The sequence below is a fragment of the Hippoglossus hippoglossus genome, chromosome 14, assembly GCF_009819705.1.
Source record: "Hippoglossus hippoglossus isolate fHipHip1 chromosome 14, fHipHip1.pri, whole genome shotgun sequence".
Lineage (NCBI taxonomy): Eukaryota > Metazoa > Chordata > Actinopteri > Pleuronectiformes > Pleuronectidae > Hippoglossus > Hippoglossus hippoglossus.
Window position 1 is genome coordinate 11766119 of NC_047164.1, and position 21904 is coordinate 11788022.

General features: G+C 44.0%; 1 protein-coding gene across 1 annotated transcript; it reads right to left on the bottom strand.

Annotated features, from left to right (window-relative positions):
- Positions 1-578: 578 nt before the first annotated feature.
- paxbp1 (PAX3 and PAX7 binding protein 1) lies at positions 579-11345 on the bottom strand. The gene is made up of 18 exons (XM_034607040.1): positions 10901-11345; positions 10536-10658; positions 9603-9815; positions 8722-8943; positions 8520-8620; positions 8013-8236; positions 7520-7709; positions 6315-6438; positions 5602-5704; positions 5348-5463; positions 5048-5247; positions 4021-4168; positions 3785-3906; positions 3599-3675; positions 3445-3511; positions 2660-2806; positions 1493-1647; positions 579-1253 (listed from the first exon to the last, which is right to left on the bottom strand). The coding sequence occupies exons 1-18, from the start codon at positions 11211-11213 to the stop codon at positions 1133-1135; spliced, it is 2766 nt and encodes a 921-aa protein (XP_034462931.1). The 5' UTR covers positions 11214-11345; the 3' UTR covers positions 579-1132.
- Positions 11346-21904: the final 10559 nt, after the last annotated feature.

The window sequence follows — 21904 nt, forward strand, 5'->3', positions numbered from 1 at the left end:
CCGCCTACTCACTACTATTACGGTGGTGAAGCAGCCATGAACTGGAGCTAGAGACCTAAACTGCCCCAAGTGGCGACTGGAGGAAAGAAGTCAGGACTGTGATTTCACCTTGGTGTGTGCGTGGTTTGATCATCAGACACGTAGGGAGATGATTAGAGATGTTTAAATAACATATCAGTAAAATAAATCCTTCAAAATCAGTGATGCAGATCCTATTTCAGTCTGTAGAGAAGATATTTAAAATCCTAATTCATAAATTTAAGTTCACTAGAAATGCACTCAGACTGTATACCCCCAACAGTCCCCTGATGAAACCACATTTAAAATATCAAGCTTTTTGCATCAAGATTCCATGAATTATTCTCCTAGAAATCTCTGAAAATGTTGAAATACTGCCCATCTCTCTACCTGAATCCAGAACAATATTTAACGGGTTCTTTCCTGAAACCTTCCAGCAAGTTCCTTGGAAATCCGCATGTATGTTTTGCGTAATCTTGCCAAAAACCTCCTTGGCGGAGGAAGTAATAGTGGACTTCAATCCCTTTAACCCCAGTTGTCACCAGAAAACTCCACATCAATCTCTCAAATTAATATTTTATTCACAGGCAAACAGAATACTAAAACATAAAGTCTTACAAATGTAATCACAAAGCTTTCAGCTGTGGCAGGGTCATGGGGACAGTCTGTTGGTTGCAGGGGCTAGCTGTAAGATGAAGTGGGGATCGAAGAGCAATCATCTAGAGACAAGCTGACACTCCTGTGTGCAGGTTCTACCACCTACAAACTTCTTTTGGCAAATACGGAAAAGTATGTGAGGGAAGGTGGTTTTTACACACATATCCAAGATGAATATAGTGACGCATGATTCTATTGTACAGTAATTCATATCAAATGTTGACTCCTAATAAATTATGCATTTAAAACACTGCTGCTGTTTCGTGCTGACAACACAAGGCCTGGTTTCAGCATCAGTCCCGGGCCGATAGGTGTGCCAGGACACCTCTCTGTACATTATTCACAATATTTACAAGTACTTTCACTCAAGTCTCTCACACACGTTGTTTTGATCTCTTGGCATTAGATGTGCTGAAAACACCAGGAGACAAATGAGCAGTTGCTGTTCAGACGTCTTCTATGACATGGTCTCGAGAAATGGTTTGATGTCTTTGATGCCATGCTCTGCTGCCACAGCGACGATGTGGTCCAGGGCGTTCATTCGGGCCAACATCTTCACGACCTCTCGGACTTGATCCCTGTTTGCAGACGTGAGTTTGATTAGAATAAGTGTGAGCACATATCCAAAGAATTACAACACTACTTTAAGATACCGATCTAAAGAGTCAATTTAAATAAATTGTTATTACGGAATATTTTTCATCCTACTTCATGCACTTAAAATAGCATTGTTATTCCAGCACATGGAGCTATAATAGAGTCCTACATCCCCGAACTGACAAACACTGTATAAACAGAACCTAGCAGAGAGTCTTACTTGGCAGAGCGCCGCTCCACATCAGACAAGCCAACAGTGCCGCGGTGCAGTGTGCTTGCCAGGTGGGTGAGGTAACGACAGAATGGCTCCAATTGAGGCAAAGTCTGCTGGCCCTTCAGCACAGAGAACCAATGCACGGGCAGACACTCCACCACCTGAGAAAGGTACAAGGAAGAGTTAGATGGAAACTATGTGGCCCCTGTTTAGCGAGTCATATATCTGAGCAGCAGAGCAGGTGCGTTTGTCAGCTGCTGGCTGTAAAAAAAGAAAAGAAGGTACAGACGTGAAGACCAGCCACTCTCGTTGACCTGGGCTGAGAGAAGGTTAATATAGAAGACAAACTCTCAAACTGTCAGATCCAGGAGAGGAATTGGTCTCCATTGCTCAAGTGGCTAAACAAATGTCTATATTTAGACATTGTTAAAGAAAATGGCCCTATTGCAATCTGCATCAGTTTCAAACTATAATAAAACAAGTTGCCATCAATATTCACTCTGCAGGTTTGGGACCGAGTTAAGGGAGGGGAATTGTTTAACTGGCTAAACAGGAAATCATATCGTAATTTACTAGTACAACGTTCTGCACTTGACCCTGGAGTCAAATCATCTGAGAAAGGAGATCCTTCTGTTGAGTTGCACGTCTCCTGTGAGCCGGCGTCTTATCACTGAACTAGATGTATGGAATTCATATTGTTGTAAATATGTGAGGTGTAGACAGGACCATGGAGGTGTCACGACCATATGGTCAGTTACACAAGAAAAGAAGTCCTGCAGTAGGTCATGTTTTATGATGAGGACGGTATGTAACAGGATATAGAGTTGAAAGTCACCCCATCCCATTCTACTGATGGAAATATGACAAACTGACTTCATTCATACACAAATACATGAAGATTGTCAATGTAACCTTGTATATGTTGACCTTTTCAAAGTGTGTGGAAACAAGCAGCAGTAACTAATTTCCCCTTAATATCTATGAAATCAATGTATTTATTATATAAAACGAAACAAACAAACCCTTCTTAGATCGTTCACCCCTTCATTTAAAAAAAAGTTTCTCACTGACAGAAAAACTTCAAAACAAATCTTGTATGCACATCTACATTCACAATTCAGTATGTTTAAATATGAATCATGAAATGGTAAGAAAACGGCGTGCATCTCCCACCTTCTGGCACTTCTCAACATTGTCTTCCACTGTTTCTGTGGTCTGCAGTGCAGAGAGGATGTATCTGTTGACTGTGCTATCCAATGCCAGGTCCTTCAGGCAGGAAGTGGATAAGATGCCTTCCCACTGCAGCATGTTTCCCAGCAGCTGCACAAAGTGGGAGCCAGAGCATCACAGCACAAAACGTTATTATCAAAGTAGTAGCAATCAGTGCTTACTATGCAAATCAAGGACCTGCACGCAGTAAGATGAAAGCAGTTTTTAGACGTGAACTCACGAAAAATGTCAGATAAATTGGGTCCAGACATTTTCAAGAGTTTGACACGTTCACAACAACAGGAACATATCTGGGACATGCAGCAGGAAATTAAATATAAAAATCAAAAGCTGTCACTCTCTTTCCAATCTGAAATCTTTCTTGGCATCTTCTACAGGTATGGCACCTCCCCCCCCCACTTCTGTGTCTGTCAGTTCTAGAAACCTCATTGACACAATCACTCGCTCTGCTGTGTACTGACATATTCTCACATGGGCTCACTCCAGAGATTTTACACTTTAATAAGGGGATGGCAGCAAAAGTTCCGGATAATGACAGGAGCAACCGACTCAGACATTTGCGATCTAACATGAAGCCACTCTGGAAAGTTCTGGCAAAATATCTGGACTTCAGTACGTGTGCCTGACCCTGGTCATCTCAATATTCCACCCTGTGAACTATCTTAAGTCTCCTCTTTAAATCAGTCAGATGAGATTCAGAGGAGAACAGTAACAGTGTGTCCACATACCTTCACACAGGACCAAAACTGCCTGTGGTAGAATAAGTAGGGACCAGAATTCTTGTTCTCCAACACACTGAAAATAAGCAAAAACACACTGAGTCAGTAATCAAATGCAACACACATCTGGACAACGTGCAATATTAACAGTTGTGTAACATACTTTTTGGGATAGAGTGGAAGGAAGACATCTTCATCCAGACTCCGCCTCGTCCTTAAGGCAATAGATTTTAAAAGTTCCTGATGGAAAGAAGAAATCAGGATGACAATTTCTCTACCCCAGGAGCCAAAGTAGTCTAATAGATGAAGTACATCATGTGTATGTACGCAGTGAGAGAGTGGACAGTACCTCAGTGTATCGATTGTCCCCATGCAGCACAGTGGGGTAACCTTTCATGAGTCGGTGAATGAAGCCCACCAGCCTGGCTGTTTGACTGCTGGATAGCGGGTCCCACACTTGCTCTGTCAACACTGACACACAAACCAAAACCCAAACATCAACACTTAGGACTTTGTTTACTGGCCTGCACTTTTAGGCCAAGGTACTTTTTCACAGGATACTACAGTAGGTGCTGCTTCCCCTACCTGTCAGTTTGGAGAGGATGACCTTCTCCACGATAGCGGGCAGTAAACTGGCGTCTCCATCTCCTTTCTGCAGCGTGCCGTGCTCCTCAAAGCCGTAAAACAATAGCGACTCAAACCAGAGCATGTACTCGAAGTTTGCACACTGTGCCTGCAAGAAAGACAAAACACAAAATATATTTCAGAACTTCAAACAACCATTTCACAGAAGGAAAATGTTACGTTGAGTACAAACATATTTGGGCTTGCTGTGTGCCAACATGAAGGAGGCATACAGTTTCACTGCCTCCTCGGTGGAACAGACTACAACCTGATACACAATGTGCAAGTGAAGGTGCGGTCTAATCTGCATTACTGTTTAGAGACCACAGACTGGAACCTGGTCTTTGAGACCACTCAGAGTATTTAGAGTTTTGTTGTTCCCTGCAAAAAAGGTCCAGTGTTTTTGTAACAATATGAGAAAGAAGGTCCAGGACAGATATGGGGAGAAGCTAGAGGGCATGTAGGAGTGGGATGGGCCTCTGGCTCTGCACATAAAAAATAATCTGGTCCGGTTGCGAAGGAAGCAGGAGTGTGCAAATAAGCTAAACCCCTTTCTCAACATGTTGGACAACCCCCCCCCCCCAACACACACACGCACGCGCACACGCACACGCAGCTGCTGCTGCCCCTCTCAGCGATTTCTGTTAGCACTGCCTGGCTGCCAGCCAAACAGCTGACTACTAAATTCAGCTGGCTGCTTTGTTTTGTTGATTTTTGATTATAATAATAAAGTATTAATTAACAAACAGCGGTTGGCTATGTGGACTTATGTTATGACCACTATCCTCTGCTTCAAAACTGTGCAAGCAGCTTTTTAATTCAGCTGCGAGGATCACGTGTTTTTGGTTACAGCACATCGACGTTGGCCCTTTTCCCCAAAAATTCTTTGGACATCTTCATGTTTGTTTTCTTTTTGTTTTTTTAATTCGTCTTTCTGCTGCTGCTACATTTCTAACCTGGAGATCAATGAAGTGTTATCTCATCTTACCTCGAGTGGGCTCCATGTTATCAGCTGCAAGCGGACTAACGGGTTGAAGAGCTTGGGCAGACAGAGGCCAATGTAAGCATCCCTGTAGCAGTCTGCGTATTCCCGCCTCCACACTTCAAAATGCGATTTGATGCAGTCAAGAGAATGAAAATCGTCCACCACGTCCTCAAATACTTTCTTACATTCCCTGCTGATACGATCTGGGTGAGACAAATGGCCTTAATTAGTGATAACCAACAGAATGTCTGATGTCACTATCAATGGTTGATTCTGTGTTTTTGCAGCAATTTCGTGACCAACCTTTCTCCATGCTGAAGCCGGTGATGTCGGTAGACGTCTCCTCATCATCAGACGATAAGCCCTCATTGTGTTCGGCCCTCTTTCCGTTCTGCTCTCGAGCTTGTCGCCGTCGAGTTCTGCACTCACCCACAAGCACAAAGGAAGACTATTAAAACCAAGGCCAGAGCGCTATAGTCAGATATGAGTTTTTGTCATTTCCTAGTCTGAAACATGGAATCTTGGAGAGATCTTCCGAGTGCAAATGAGCCTCGTACCGTCGAGCTTCTCTTTCTGCTATCCTCCTCTGACGACTGTGCTCTTGGTATGCTGCGCGGTCACGACCAAATGAGTCTAAATTAGGCGCCATGACAGCTTTATCTGCAAGAGACAGGAACAATTTTAGAACCAGTTATGAAAAGCAGAGACAACCCATAATCTAGTTTTAGTATGGACACTCAATATTAAGATATTCTGAGATCAGAAAGGCACGAGGACTGTTTTAAACCTTATTACACAAGTTCAAACATTGCTCTAAATGTACCACCAGCAATACAGAATCATATTTGTTACAAATAATTTGGATATCATTCATGTTCTAGTCACTTACCTGTCTGCAACCTCCTACATGTTACAGTGAAAGTGACAGATGATAAGTCACTAACGTTTTTCTCATCATTACTTAGTGACTGAGTGCTTGCGCTGAGTTACAGGCACCCAGCTGACTGTGAGACTCAGCCACTTAACAGAAGCCAAAGCAGCTCCTCCAGTAAAACATCTCTATTGCAAGTGCAAGCTCACTCACTCAAAACCACATGTCAATCAACCTCAAGCACACTAATGAGGGAAACATAATGTGAGGTGGTGGGAAACAAGAATGTGAATAACGCACACATACATACACACACACACACACACACACACACACTCACATACAGAGAACTAACGAGGCCGTTCAAATAAATCATAAAAACCTTCAAGATGGACTGACTTGAAAGGCTTGCAAACTCCGACGATTCATCTTTAATATCATCCTGTCTTCTCTGGACAAGTCGTAAGGCCCGTTGCCTTAGTAACTGGTGCATGGCAGCCTCCAGCTCCAGGACAGCAGGCACCTGAAAGATATATTGCCTTCTGTGACCACTGATCCAAACAAAAGCGGGACTCCGAGTCATGGGGATGTCTTGCTGGAGCATGATGGGCAATAAAATACTGGAAGCTAAATATTGTAAGTGTCGGGTGAAAACTGGGATTCTATAAAATATCCTTTTCCACGAAGTAAAAACACTTTGGACTTTTAATCAGCCAAACCCAATTAAAGGCCTAGTTAGATACCTTGGGAAATGAATGCGTTAGAACCACTAAATTTGTGTTAGAAGGTTTCTACCCAACACTGACAACATAGAGTTCCAGTCATTTTACGCTGTAATAATGGACTCCATACTAAGTCATGCTGATAATGGATGGTTAGTGTCCCGTTTCCGTCACATTGTTCTGTGCACTCAGTGTCACCTGACAGAATTAAAACAGACATTAGTGAGGTTGCGTAAAAAATATCGTCAGCTGTCAGGCCATTCCATCTAGTTCCAACTCTGCTGCTGCAGGATCAAGGTTTAGTTATTGTCCCATGCATTTAGTCAGCAGCTACAGGAGTAGAGAACATAGTTTGAGCTAGAGGCGTTATTGTTTTTCATGTTTTACCAAATTGGACTCTACCTCTTTAAAACAGATCCAACACAGGTTACAGATCCTGTGTGTATATTTAGCTACACCACTGTGCTGGGTCGTCCTAAAGCACCAACTCATCTTATAACTTTGTTTACTCACTGTATGAGTAACAATGAAAATAAAGGAATTCTGTTCAAGACATTGAAAACATTAAACAGCCTGAGTTTTTTTCTACAGAAAAATAATTTATAAAAGTCTGTTACTGAGATAACAGATCAAAGTTATATTTCTGACTAAAATGAGCTGTTGTGAATTAACTGGAAAATACAGAGTGCTCCAAACAACCAATCTGTAGTCACACTGGTTTTTCAGTACTGCTACGAAAAATAACTATGGCTTTTTATGATTCTCCAGTAATTCTCCGCAATAGTTTGTATTTCATTCCATCTCTTTAAAATCCACATCAAGTGGTCAGAGATCACACAGACACAAAACAGCTAATCGGGCAGCAGACAAATTCTCCCTTACCTTTTCATTGAAACACTCAAGCAAGTCTCCAACATACCCTCGCATCTCTTGCAAGAATTTATATTGCTCTGCATTATCATTGGACGAGCCCTCCAGCTGCTGTATGGCGCTCTCAGAGGCAGCTAGGTCTTCCTCGATCTGTTTGTAGCGCTTGGAGTTTGCATTGTGGCCTGCGTGCATTTGGCCAAGTCTACAGACACATAACATACGGGGAAGACAGTAAGAAAGGATGACTTAGACCAGACTGATGACACACAGAGCTAATCTAGTTTGAAAGGCTGACTGTTTGCAGAGTGCACCCATCAAATACACAAATCATAATAACAAATTATCAGGCGACAATGTGTTAGAATGATGTTGGCTGAACCGGAGTCCCTGACCCTTAGATCTGTGGACTGCTCTGCTGGGTTTTCAGGACCACAGCACAAAGAGTTGGCAGCAGCTGAGCTGACAACTCATATTAGATGTTGCAGCAGTCTTCCACTGAACCTACCTATCCTGCAGGCGTTTCTTTACCAGATCAATGGTTACTGGGGTTAGATCACTAATAGGAGCCACGTAGTGAACAGAGCCGTTGTCTGCTCGCCCAGTTGGCTTGCCAGTCTGTGGGGCCACAGTGCTGTAGGTGAAAGGTATGCTGTAGTGGGAGCCATAGGGCTGGCTCTCATAGCTGTTCTGGTAGTAGACTGTGTTGTCCTCTGGCTGGCTGCTCTGGATCTGGACCTAGAAACAAGGCAAATAAACAAACATTTTACCACTACAACTCACAGACATGCTGCTTCTAATAACAATTCATTAGGGTTGCAACTAAAAGTTATTTACACCATTTATCTATTAAATGGTGGGACTGAATGTGACATCTTCAAATCTCTTCAAACGTCAGACATTAATGCTTGACAAATAATTAGTTTAGCAGTTGTCAAAATTGCTCATGATTCATTGTCAGTCTTACAGAAAGGCAAAATGTGTTACAGCTGTTAACAGATGAAGTAAAGCTTACCTGGGGTATACTAATTCCTTTTCTAATCTGCTCCTGCTCCCAGCGGCTCACCTCCTCATCCTGACCTGTATCCAGTGCCTCATCATCACTTCCCTCGATACCTGAATGTGGAAAGGCGTGGTTCATGTCTTAGGAACAAACTGATTTAAAACAGTACTGTACAAATGAATGGCTGGTTGGCATACTGTAGCTATAACAGTACCTATCTCCTCCGCAATCTTTTGTCTCTGGCTTTTGTTCTTGACTCCGCTGAAGCGGATCCTCTTCTCCTCCTCTTCTTCGTCGTCACTGGCATCTTGGTCTTCTCGTTGCAGACGTTTCTTGGGGGTCTCTGTGTCTACCAATGGAGGTTCACCCCCCAGTTCTCTAGCCATTTGTCGCCGCTTTCTGGCGGCATGGATGAATGCTGCATCAGGGATCTCACCTAAAATAAAATAAAAATTGGACTTGATCCTGAAGTTCTTTTGAGGGGGGGTCAAGGACTGGTGCAAAATTCTGTTAACAGGCCCTTCAACTGTGAGTCATGCAAATCACGTTCTATTCCTAAAGCCACACCTGTCCCCCCAGTGCTCCCACTGTCCTCCCTCCATCTCTCCGGCAAAGAAAAAGTAAAACTATGCAGAACAGAATGAGTTAAAAAGAAACAATACTACTTGAATAGAATATTTTCTATTTTCTTAAGATAAGAGAATATAAATGCAAAATTGTCAGAAAAAATAAAGCGTAGAAAATCTTATTATCTCAATAAACTTTGGCTCTACTGCCTGGTGATAATTGCTGAATGATGATCCAGCATCGGCTCTACTGACAACTTAAGCAAAGCATCTGGCTCCCCAGATTTTCAAACATAAAATATTATTTACACTGGCACTTGGCTGAATTGCCCAGATAAACACTATCATTGTCTTTTTTTGGTTCAGCTTCCTTCCCTTTCTGAAGTTATAAACATTACACCGTCTTTGACACACCCATCTTTTTTGTGTGAAAAATGTGGTGGAGGCTGATAAAGAAGCACAGACACACCCTAAGCCTACAAAAATGTGCCAGTGATTATAGTCAAAACACTGAACAAGCATGTGATACCTGGTTTTAGGCTGCCGAGGGAGGAAAGCGTGTTGAAAGATGATCCGGTGTTGTTGCTCTTGGCCACTTGACTATGTGTCTGGCCGCCTTGACTTTTCGCCTCTTCCTCATGCTCTTCTGTACTGTCCACCTCCATCTCTTCCTCCCCATGCTCACTACCTGCAGCACTTGTGACTTCTTCTTTGATGGTCATAGAAAGCTGATGTGTTGCATCTAGGAAAACAGGATACACAAAACACATGAGTCAAGAGGTATATAGATCCGCATATAAAAAAGGCAATCAATATTTCGGATATACAATCTTTTCTTAAGCTCAGAATGTAGAATTTAGTGACATCTAGTGGTGAAGTTTTATGTTGTAGCTGAATAACCCTCACCCTCCTCTTCCAAACATGAAAGAGAACCTGTTGGAGCCTTCAGTTGTCATAAAAACTCAAAAAGGTGTTTTGTTTGTCCAGTCTGGGCCACTGTAAAAAACATAGCACCCTCCATAGAGAGGAAATATAAAGTATTTAAATATAAAGGGCCCATTCTAGGGTAAAGTAAACAACAATTTGTACAATTTAGATGAAACACACTTTTGAAATCATCTCTAGGATTATTTTATATTCAATTTATGCCAATAGATCCCTTTCTTCTACATCTTACACACTGGACTTTTAGGATAATAATGCAATGAGTCAAAAAGTATCAATCATCACTTCAAAACAAATGTGAATTGATCTCTGCAGAGACCCAACCTGTCTTGTGGTGCAAAAACATGACACCCTCAAATGTTTATAGATTTTTAAATGTGCACATTGTCAAAGTTTAAACTACTTCTACAACAGGTTGCAGCTGGATGTTGAGCTGGGCACGTTAAGGCTTTCTTATTGGTCAGTTATGTGCCAGCAGACTTGACAGGAGACATGAACAGTGTGCTCCTACTCCCACCTGATTTGTTTTCCTGCCTGACACATCCAGATCGCTCCAAATCCTCCTTGTATTCTTTCTTCAGCTGTTTGGCGATCTTCTTGCTGTGGTAGGATTTCTTCACCCTGAACACCTCGGATCCATCTGTTTACAAACAAGACAGTGTGAGTGAGTGCAGTTCATCATGCAACACAACCCGGGCTTAGGTTGCTAGTCATGTGGTTGAATCCAAAGAAAAGTACGGATCTGTGTCAGTTAATGCAAATATTAATACGATTTCCGTATCAGCAGAAACAACGGGTGCATACGGAGCCCGGTTAGGACAACACGTTTTCTCCAGCTAAGATCACCTAGCTAGCTGACTTAGCATTGCTTTAGCACGTTACCTTCGTCATCGTGGAAACTCAGCAAACTGGCCTTGGTCGGTGTTGGCACCACAGCTACGACTTCTTTGACTTTCTTCTCCCTCTTGACAGCTCTCACGCTGTTGAGGTTTGACAGGAAGCCGTTGCTGTGGTAGCCGTCGGCGCTGCTGGGGGCTGCGGCGAAGCTGCTGCTGGAAATCTCCATGAACGGGATTTCCTCCACAACAGGCCCGAACGATGTGGGCGCTAGCGGGGGCTGCTGGCCCTCCTCCTGCTCGTCCTCGTCGGACTCATTCCTCCGACGGAAATTCGCTCGTTTCGCCTTTTTAAACATCGTGCTCCCCCCGTTAAACGCAACAGCACATGCTCGATCGCCGGACACCTTAAAAACTATAGTTGGAGCCAAAAGAAACCCTCCACACACTGACCGGCGGCCATTTTCCTTTAGACGCTAATTTTCTTCTTCTTCTCTTTGTTTACTGGCGGGTCGCAAACAACTTAAGGTGCATACCGCCACCTACTGGACAAGAGTGTGCAACATCATGTAAAATCAGGCTGTTTGCAGGTTTAGATTAGATCAGTGATTCTCAAACTGTGGGGCGCGCGACCGGGAGGGGGAAATGTGAGGCGGAACTAATGTTATAGCCGAACTAATGTTTTGACGTCCGCATCTCTTTAACGGCAGCTCTTCAGCCCCTCTGCAGTGGCTCCCTGTACACAGTGAGATCAGAGCTCGTTCACGTGAAGCAGCCGGTCAGTGACAAACAAGAGACAGTGTTGAAAAACCAAGTTGAAAAGAAAGTACGATGAAGCCGATCTTGCTCTTGGGTTCACAGTGAATGAAGGAGGACATGAGGAGAGACCAGTGTGTCTTTTATGTCTGAAAACTCTATGAGACCCAACAAATTAAGAAGACACTTAGAAACATTACACCCCAGTCACATGCATGTGTTCTTTTTGGTTGAGCTTTATCATCTTTGTGACAAAGTGATTATAATTGAATTTATTTTTTCTCTATTTTTTAAAAAGTACAGACTGATGGAGGAATGTAACCAAGAGTACTTCAATTAAGTTGAATTTAAGCAAAGTTGTTGCACTATTTTTTGAAAAAAGCGGAAAAATCAGAAATTCCTGAAAGTAATGTGAATTTAATATTCATGTGTATGTTATGTAAATACACATGTTAAACTTGGCCCATTTCGTCATCATTTTGTTGGGGCAGGGGAGCGGGTGGGGCATGAAAAATGTGAGCCACTATGTGAGCATCACAAAGGAAATGGTGAAAATCTAAACACCCTGACGAGCTGCTCACTTATCAATCTCTTCTCTCCGCTTTCTCTGTCTCCAGTTCTGCAGCCAAAAGCTCTTTTTTACCAAACCAGAATTCAATCTTCATTTTGGAACCCCAAAAAACTCTTCTCCATCTTTTCAAACCTCCTTGACCTTTTTGAGAGACGTGAAGTCTACGTGTTCTCTTGTGTGTGTCGGTACGTTGTGTGTCCTCTGCTGTGTGGTATTTCTTCTCTGATTTGACAACGTCAAAGAAGCTGCACGCTTGAGAATGGCGCAGCGCCGTTCTCAAGCGCGCAGCCGCCTGGCTGTTCGCACCGGACGCGCATTTCTCCGCGCCGGTCAGCCCGCGATTCTGCTTTCACCGCTTGTTGTTGTATGTAACCCGTTCAATGTAGGGGTTCGGGGGTAAATGATGATGGTCTTCATAGCCCCCCCCCCCACCCCCACCCCACCCCTCTCTTTCTCTCTCTGTCTTTCTGCTTGTAGTGGAGGGGCAGATGGGGAAATTGAAACTCCAGGACAACAGAAGGGAAAAGTATGGGATGGCTTCCGCGTCTGGTGTAAACCCGGCGTTTACACCAGACGCATCAGGTTCAGACTGAGACACACCCTGTTTCCACTGCAACAGGTTGAGTCTCAGGGTGAGTCACTTTTGTCAACTTTATGAATGAATTATGAATGTCATGTGGGACTGGACCAATCAGAGCAACCACACTGAAGTCAGTCCCGGTGGAAGGCAGTCTGGTCTCACTTCGGGACACTCTCTCCCAGGAGTCCAGACCTGAAGAGTCCAGAGGAGAGATGCTTGGTGCTGGATGGATCCTTTCAGGTACGTTCACGCTCTGAGCTCAGCTGTTGCTCACATGAACTTTCACTGATCGCACAACTGTCACATACTCTTTAAACATTGAGGATCATACTAACACACACATTCTCATCAATGTTGTACATATTATTATTTGTCTGGCTGGGAGAGGAACATGTAGCAGCATCATTTAGTGGATATTATATTGTTATTAATCATTTTTAAGTATTTGTTAAAGGTTTGAAGTGGTTGTTATGACCCTATACACTGCAGGAAACAGAGTGATGTCTCTGAGCTCTTTGTGGTTTTCTTTGTAGTCACGTTCCTCTTTCTATCTGAGGGTTAAGAGCAGTGGTTGTCACAAGAGGGCAAACTGTGATTCGTGAAAATTTTCACAATTTTCACAATCACATAATTAAATGTCCCCCTCTGCCCATCCACTACAAGCACACAAGCAGACAGACAGAGAGAGAAAGAGAGGGGTGGGGGGGTGGTGGTGGGGGGGGGGGGGGGGGGGGTATGAAGACCATCATCATTTACCCCCGAACCCCGACATTCAACGGGTACAACAACAAGCGGAGAAATGCGCGTCCTGTGTGAACCGCCAGGCGGCTGCGCGCTTGAGAATGGCGCGGCGCGCCGTGGCGCTGCGCTTCCGCGTCCTGTGTGAACCCGGCGTAATAGACCTAGAAAGAGGGGGCGGACATACGTCGACTCGCATAACTTTATTTTAAGATGACTTGGAAACATACTTTCACTTGTATGCCTCCGCTGTGGCGATAGTACGTTTGCTCGTCTGTCCGTCACGTTCTTGAAGGGAATTTCTTCAAATTTGGTACAAACATTTAGTTTGACTCAAGGATGACCTGATTAGATAATGGTGGTCAAAGGTGGAGGTCGCTGTGAGGAACACCTCCAGGGAATCAAACGTGAAACAAATGTTCACTTGGACTCATGAATGGATTAGAATATGGGGACTAAAGTGTGTTTGACCTTGTGATTGGTTTTCAGGTGTTGCTGCTCTGTTGGTGTTTCAGCTTCCTCTGGTTTCCTCAGACCCAAACTGTAACGTCACACAACAGCCGGATGGTTCCTTCATGTACGAGCTGTCTCAGCCACACGCCTCCAGCTGTCACATCAGCTGGGAGGACGTCCATGTAAGTCCTGCACATCAGTGACAATCTGTGTGTGTTCCTTCACTGTTTGGAACACAGCTAAAAACAAAGCTGATTCAACAGTTCTGCAACTCTGTTGATTGGTCTATGTGTGTGTTTTTCAGAAAACCGTCATCGCCCTCAACTCTAGAAGAAATGAAACTCTGGTGCAGGCTCTGAACAACCAGTCCATCACCATGAAGATCTGCTCTGACTTCCTGCTCTACAGAAAAGATTGTTCAGGGGTAAAGAACAGCTTTAATATTCAGAAACACATTCCCCAGATCCAGGACGGGTTGTAGGAGCAAGTCAAACTCTCTCTTAGAAGACAATTAAAACTTTGTTAGAGCAGAACCAATGGTGACTGTTGTTGTGCCATAATGCATTAAACGTGATACCATAAAATGGTGTGCCTTTCGGCATTCAATAAATTTGGTTATCAAAATAAAATATTAAATATTCATATTTTATTATTAATATTAAATAATAACTTTAATTGATTAAAGTTACCTCGGGGCACCACCCTTCAAAGGAAGGGAAAAGATAGCCAATTTATTGATTAAGTCTCATAAAGGTTCTAACTACAAATTTGGAACTCTGATTAACATTTAAATTAATAACTATAACCAAAATTACCATATAGATAGTTAGCTAAGTTGAAGGATATGGAGTTCTTGACAGTGTAGAGGTTGGCAAAATTCACTTATGCAACATTAATGGAAAAACATTTGTGAAAGAAAAACATTTATTATGAATATCACTCGGTATGGGGTCTTTACATCAGTCCTGCGACACGTGGATTTAGTGGGCGACCCGCTCTACCTCCTGAGCCACAGCCGCCCACTGTGCTCTGAAACATGTCCAGACATGTTCACACATGTTCTGCACTTCCTGCTCCTCGACGTTTGCTTTTGAAAAGGACTTGAGCTTCATCATTACTAATCAAAGACCGTTACACTGACACTGGGTTTACATGCAGACCTTTGTGCTCCGTCGCGTCTCTTCTACATGAGACACCATTTTCTATAACTTTACACTTTCCCTTCTCTTCAGGTCCAGGTGACAACCGCCTGCTCAGGTGAGAAATACAGGAACAGTTTATATACAGTCTTAACTTTAACATATGAACTGATTTAATCAGATTTCTCTGTTTGACAGTGAACTGTACTCGTCTCTTGGAGCAGAGCCCAAAAAGAACAAGTGGTAAGTAGAGAGAGAGAGAGAGAGAGAGAGAGAGAGAGAGAGAGAGAGAGAGAGAGAGAGAGAGAGAGAGAGAGAGAGAGAGAGAGAGATTTAACAACTGCTACGGTTGTGAAACAACGACGTTATGAAACCACGGTTATGGTAGAACGACACCACGTGTGTTTGTGAGATAATGAAGAGCATAATTCACACCTTCATAAATATCAGCACTCTGAATGTCAGAATATTTTCATCGAGGTCATGAATTTCCACTTCTTTGTCAGATCCAAAACAAAATACTTTCTTCTCATCTCGTCTTCACCTCGTTTCAGTGAACCCCAACTTGATCTGCTTCACTGTCGACCGGTGTCTGGACCATGTGAGGTTTGGACTCTGTCTCTCCGCTGTCGTCGCTGTCGTCGCTGTCATCGCTGGCGTTGTGTGTCTGTGCATCTATAAACCGAGATGTGTGAGAACGGCAGAGACAGTTTCATATTCTGCTCCTAGTGAAATGGTCAAGATCGAACTTTAATCAATAATCATCTTATGACTGACACGTTTAAATTTAACAGATAAATGTTATCGACTTCAATAAGCTATTTGTAAGGATATTAAAAATGTTTAACAAAAAAAATATCATTTCCTGCTTCACCTCATTTTATTTGACGTTTTGTGTCATTATTTTACGAGTTTTATCAAAGAGGAAGTGTCAACAACCTGTTGTCAAATACCCTTTAAGGGCTGTAATGGAAAATGTTATCATTATACCACACTAAATATTATCTCTGCTTATGCATACTATTTCTGCTTGTGAAACTGTTAAGATGACATTAGAGCCACAAATCTGACTGGGTTTGTCTCCCACCACCAAGAGCTCGAAGAGGCCTTCAACCACCTGTGTCTGGGTCTTATCTCCTGGGATGTTACCTACCACACCCACACACACACACGCACACACACACCACACAAAGATGAAGTAAAAAGTCAGATTCACTAAGAAAAAAACCATCACATGTAAACTTTATCATTTTAACACTGAGAAGACAAAGATTGTTTTATTAACATCAGCTACAACAAACTTAATCTCTGAGCCCGTCGGACAGGGAATCAGCCTCTGGGAGCAGCAGCCAATCTGTTGGGGCTCCGGGTGTCGACAGCAGAGATCTGGGCCAAGACTCTGTCTTTGTCTCAACGTTCATTGTTTACAGTCGGACGAGTTTCTTTACTGGTTTCTAAGCTGGAAGCTTCTTGTCCCTCATCTACAGATTCTGTTCACATCCATCTGAAGCTCTCTCTCTCTCTGTCTCTCTCTGTCTGGAGTGTGGTGGAGTGTGTGTGAGCTGAGAGCGGGTTGCGGTTAATGAGCGGTTTGTGCGATTTTGGTTTATTTGTAAATAATTCTGTTTAAATATATAGTGTATTGTCGGTTATAGGGTTTGTGGTGTTGCGGTGTACACGGAGGAGGTGTTAGGTGGTGCGTGTGTGTGTGTGTGTTTGCAGTCGGCCGCGGGCCGGTGTGCTAAACGCCATGGACCTCACCAGGTTAACCCGGAAGCACGGCATTAAGATCGCTCCGGCCTTCCCGTGCTCGGTGGAGGAGTGTAGCCTGGCCGTGGGGAGGGTGGTGGGGCACAGCAGCGTGAAGTCCGCTGCTAGAATGAACAACGCGGTTGTCATTTTTCTAGACAGCGTAGAGAAGGCGAACACGGTGGTGGCGACAGGGATCGAAGTGAGCGGTACGTTCGTATCGGTTCTGCCTCTCGCCACACCGGCGGTTAAAGTGACTCTGTCTAACGTCCCCCCGTTTATTAGAGACGAGACTTTGATAAGAGGACTGTCCAGACACGGAAAGATAGTGTCTCAACTAAAGAAAGTGTCCTCAGGATGCAGGTCCCCTCTGTTAAAACACGTAGTGTCCCACAGAAGGCATCTATTCATGATTCTGAACAACAGGACTGAGGACCTGAACCTGGTGTTTAAACTCAGAGTGGAAGAGTTTGACTACGTGATTTTTGTGACCTCAAATAACACGAAGTGCTTCAGTGGCGGGAAGGAAGGACACCAAGCTAAAGTATGTCCACAGAGAAATAAAACAGCTGACACTCAGGAACAACAGGAGGGGACAGGGGGGGTCCAGCAGGAAGGTCAGGAGGGACAGGAGGGGACAAGTGGAGTCCAACAGGAGAGTCAGGTGAGTGAGGAGGGACAGGAGGTCACAGGGGGTGTCCAACAGGTAGATCAGGTGAGTGAGAAAGGACAGGAGGGGACAGGGGGAGTCCAACAGGTAGATCAGGTAGGTGAGGAGGAACAAGAGGAGACAGGCGGGGTCCAACAGGGCCAAGTAAGTGATATTGACATGGAGAGAGATGAGGAGGTGCTTAAAGTTCCTCATCTGAAAAGAAAGACCAGGAGCAACAGTGGAAGCTCAAAGGCAAAGAAAGGAACAGTGAAGAAAGGAGGGAGAGGAGCAGCAGAGTCTGAGTCCAACATGGAGACCGACTCTGCTGACAGTGAATCCTCCGACTTCAGGACAGGAAGCCAAAAGAGCACAAGAAGCTACAGTGCGGGGAAGATAAAAGTGTTTCTCCAGAAAACAAAGAATATGAAAGGATTGAAAATAGAAGATTATTTCTCTGATAAAGAGCAGCTCTCAAACTCTGCCCGGCTGCACATGAGCAACAAAGGCAGAGGAGGCTTCACTGACCAGGAAATATATAGACTCAAAAAGATTGTTCAAAAAGTTAGGCAAGAGAAAAACAACGATGAAGATGATGAATAAAGTTTTACATCCTGATTACCAATCAGTCCTGTTTTTGTGTGGGCTTTTTATATTTTACAACATGAGTCTTTTAAACATTAGCTCTTTGAATATAAATGGAGCCAGAGACGCGGTGAAGAGGTCTCTGATGTTCCAGCAAATGAAACTTAAAAGAACTGAAGTGGTGTTTTTACAAGAAACACAGTGACTCTAAAAATGAGAACGACTGGAAAAGAGAGTGGGAGGGGCAGGTGGTCCTGAGCCACCTAAGCACAACCAGTGGCGGGGGGGGGTGGGCATCATCTTCTCCAAGGGTTTCACACCAGAGTCTTTGGAAGTGGAGGAGGTGGTGGAGGGGAGACTACTGGTGGTGAGGGCAAAGGTTGAGCAGTTTTATTTGGTTTTTATGAATGTTTATGCTCCGGTCTTAGGACCCGACAGAGTCTGTTTTTTAAAGGTTTTAGACACAGTTTTAAGCAAAGTTAAAATTTATGATTTTTTATTTTTAGGAGGAGATTTTAATTGTGCAGAAAATGATGTTTTAGACAGGAACCACCTAGAGCCCCACAGTGCATCGCAGCGTGCACTGAGGCAGCTGCTGCAGGCCCATGACCTTTGTGATGTGTGGAGAAGGATGAATGACAATAAAAGACAAAACACCTGGACTCATTGCCGAGGGAATCTAATTTCCATGGCGAGATTGGACCGGTTTTATTGTTTTAAACATAATTTTAGCATCTTCAGAAAGTGCAGTATACTCCCTGTTAGTTTTACGGATCACGCGCCGGTTGTGTGCAATGTTTTTATCTCTAAATTAAAGTCCAGAAGTGCATACTGGCATTTTAACACATCTCTTTTATGTGATGCACATTTTAAGGATGTTTTAAGGAAGTAAAAATGATTTTACTTCTTTAAAACTGTGGTGGGACTTCGGGAAGGTGGAGATAAAGCAGCTCTGTCAACAATATACTCTCAATGTTACAAGAGACATAACCAGATCTATGGAGGATCTAGAGACGGAAATTGTGGAGTTCCTGAATTTAATAGATTCCACTGGAAATCGAGATCATATTAAAGATCTAAAAAAAAAAAAGTCTAAAAAATCTGCTCTTACAGACCTACTGGGCACTAAGGCTCAGGGGGCCCTGGTCAGGTCACGGTTCCAGACGGCAGCGCTCATGGATGCACCATCGAAATTCTTCTTTGGAATGGAGAAGAAGAACGGACAAAGCAGAATCATCCACACTCTGCGATCTCCTGAAGGAGAGGAACTCAGTGACAGCAAGGAGATCCGGAAGAGAGCCGTGAGTTTTTATAATGATCTATACAAAAGTGAATACACCGAGAACAATGCCGTGTATGAATCCTTCTGTGGAGAGCTGCCCAAAGTCCCTCAAGACGTGAACACTGGGTTGGATGGCCCCCTGTCGATGCAAGAACTCTACACGGCCCTGCAGAGCATGGAGGGGGGAAAGGCCCCGGGCATCGACGGGATTCCGGTAGAGTTTTTTAAAGAGTTCTGGAACGAGATGGGGGAAGATCTTTTAACTGTTTTTAATGAGAGTTTCAGAGACTTGGTGTTGCCGATAAGCTGCAGGAGGGCGGTAATAACTCTCCTGCCAAAAAAAGGAGATCTTCAGGAGATCAAAAACTGGCGTCCTGTGTCACTCTTATGCACAGATTACAAGATCCTTTCCAAAGCGCTGGCAAACCGTCTGAGAGAGGTGATGGAGGAAGTGATTCACCAAGACCAGACCTACTGTGTGCCTGGTAGGTCTATCCTGGACAATGTGTCCTTAATTCGGGATATTGTGGACTTCTCTAGTTCATTAGGCATAAAAACTGGTCTCATTTCTCTAGACCAGGAAAAGGCTTTTGACCGGGTTGAGCACCTTTACCTCTGGAAGACTCTGGAGAGGTTTGGCCTCAGCCCATGTCTCATAGCTATGATCAAGGTTTTGTATCAGGACATTGAGAGTGTACTGAAGATTAATGGAGGCCTGAGTGCACCTTTTAAAGTGCACAGGGGGGTGAGACAGGGCTGCTCGCTCTCAGGGATGTTATACGCACTTTCTATTGAACCAATGCTAAATAAGATAAGAGCTAACATTGAGGGTTTGATTTTAAATGATTTTAAAAAGAGCCACATTTTATCAGCCCCAGTGTGTATTGTTTTTACCAAAGGAGGAGGGGGGGGGGGGGGGGGGGGGGGGGGGGGGGGGGGGGGGGGGGGGGGGGGGGGGGGCAAGGTTTGGTGCACATTCAAAGCAGGGTAGCCACTTTTAGATTACAGTTTATCCAAAAGTATCTTGCAGGTCCACAGGATGTTGTTTGGAGACAAGTGGCAAACAGCATCCTGAGGGGGACAACTGGTCTGGTTTTAGACATGGCACTGTTCTTAATGGATTTTAAGCTTTTAAAACTGTACGGATTATCTCCTTTTTATCAGTCACTTTTTAAGACATGGAACCTTTTTAAATGGAAAAGGCTGGAACCTGCAAACTCACTGCACTGGCTAGTGGAAGAGCCGCTAATCAATGGAGCCAGGCTGGATGTCCAGAGCAGCTCAACACAAGGCCTCACCAGCATGCTGTGCACCACCGGAGCTGTAACCCTGAGGAAGATAGTCGATGCAGCAGGTCCTGGACTGACCGACATCCCGGCTGTGGCTTCCCTCATCGGACAGAGGTCCAATGCGACAGGCAGGAAACATTTTAAACTTATGGATTAAGAGACTCACAGACAAGGAGGAAGAGATGCTACAGGAGTACAGTACTGGAATAGAAACCCCCGACGACAGCGACCCTTTCCCAGAGTTGGGTTTTACTCCGAATCTGGACGGGCTCACAGGACCCTTTTTAAATAAAACTGACTGGAAACAGGTAGAACTGCACACAGCCAAAGGAAGAGCCATGTATGAATGTTGTGTTTTAACCCTGAACAGAAGCAAAATGGATGTGAGGACTGACACGGTGTGGAGGAGAAGACTGGATGTGGACAGCAAGGTCAAACCAGTGTGGAGGGTTTTATACAAACCACCGTTGAAGAAAGGGACTGGTGACAACAGTTTTATTTCTATCATCGACCCAACAGTCAAATGCAATTGTCCATTTTGTGGAGAAGCAGAGACAGTTTTTCATGCTTTTTATGATTGTAGAAGACTCTGTTACCTTTTTAATACACTTCAGAATGTTTTTAAACAGTTTGATGAGCCATGGAATAAGAGTGCCTTCATCCTAGGAGTTGGATATAGAAAATCCAACCCTAGCAAGTGGAAATTATTAAATTGGATAGTAGGAGAAGCCAAACTGTCCATCTACAGCAGCAGAAAAAACAGAGTAGAGGACAGGGCAGGACAAGAAGCACTTTGTGTTTTTATCTCGCTGCTGAAGGCCAGAGTCTGGGTAGATTTTAGGTTTTTTAAAGAAATGAAGAACATGGATGGCTTCATCAATCTCTCTCTCTCTCTCTCTCTCTCTCTCTCTCTCTCTCTCTCTCTCTCTCTCTCTCTCTCTCTCCGGATGGACACAGCTCGGTTTCGTCGCTTCCAGCAGATTTGATCCTAATGATGATAATAAAACAAAAGTATTCCCAGCATCGATCTTCTGCTCTGACCGGTTCGGTGAATCGCGATCAGCGGCTGTTTGCGCAGAGCGGATTGAGGTGAAGTGGCTGGAAACGTCTCAGCTCCGACGCACGCAGCCTCTTCACGCAGCTTCACGCAGCCTCTTCACGCAGCTTCACGCACACACCCTGCGAGGTGGAGCGAAGGGATGAGGATGTTTGAGAACACGTCTGCGAACCGTCAACTCCTCCTGCTCCTAAAATAACAC

Excerpts from the sequence above, each read along its gene's own strand:
- paxbp1 (XM_034607040.1), bottom strand. The coding sequence starts at position 11,213 with ATGTTTAAAAAGGCGAAACGAGCGAATTTCCGTCGGAGGAATGAGTCC. Across the intron at positions 5,705-6,314 it reads GGAGTTTGCAAGCCTTTCAA|ATAAAGCTGTCATGGCGCCT; the intron begins GTCAGTCCATCT and ends TGTCTCTTGCAG. Across the intron at positions 3,907-4,020 it reads CATCCTCTCCAAACTGACAG|TGTTGACAGAGCAAGTGTGG; the intron begins GTAGGGGAAGCA and ends TTTGTGTGTCAG.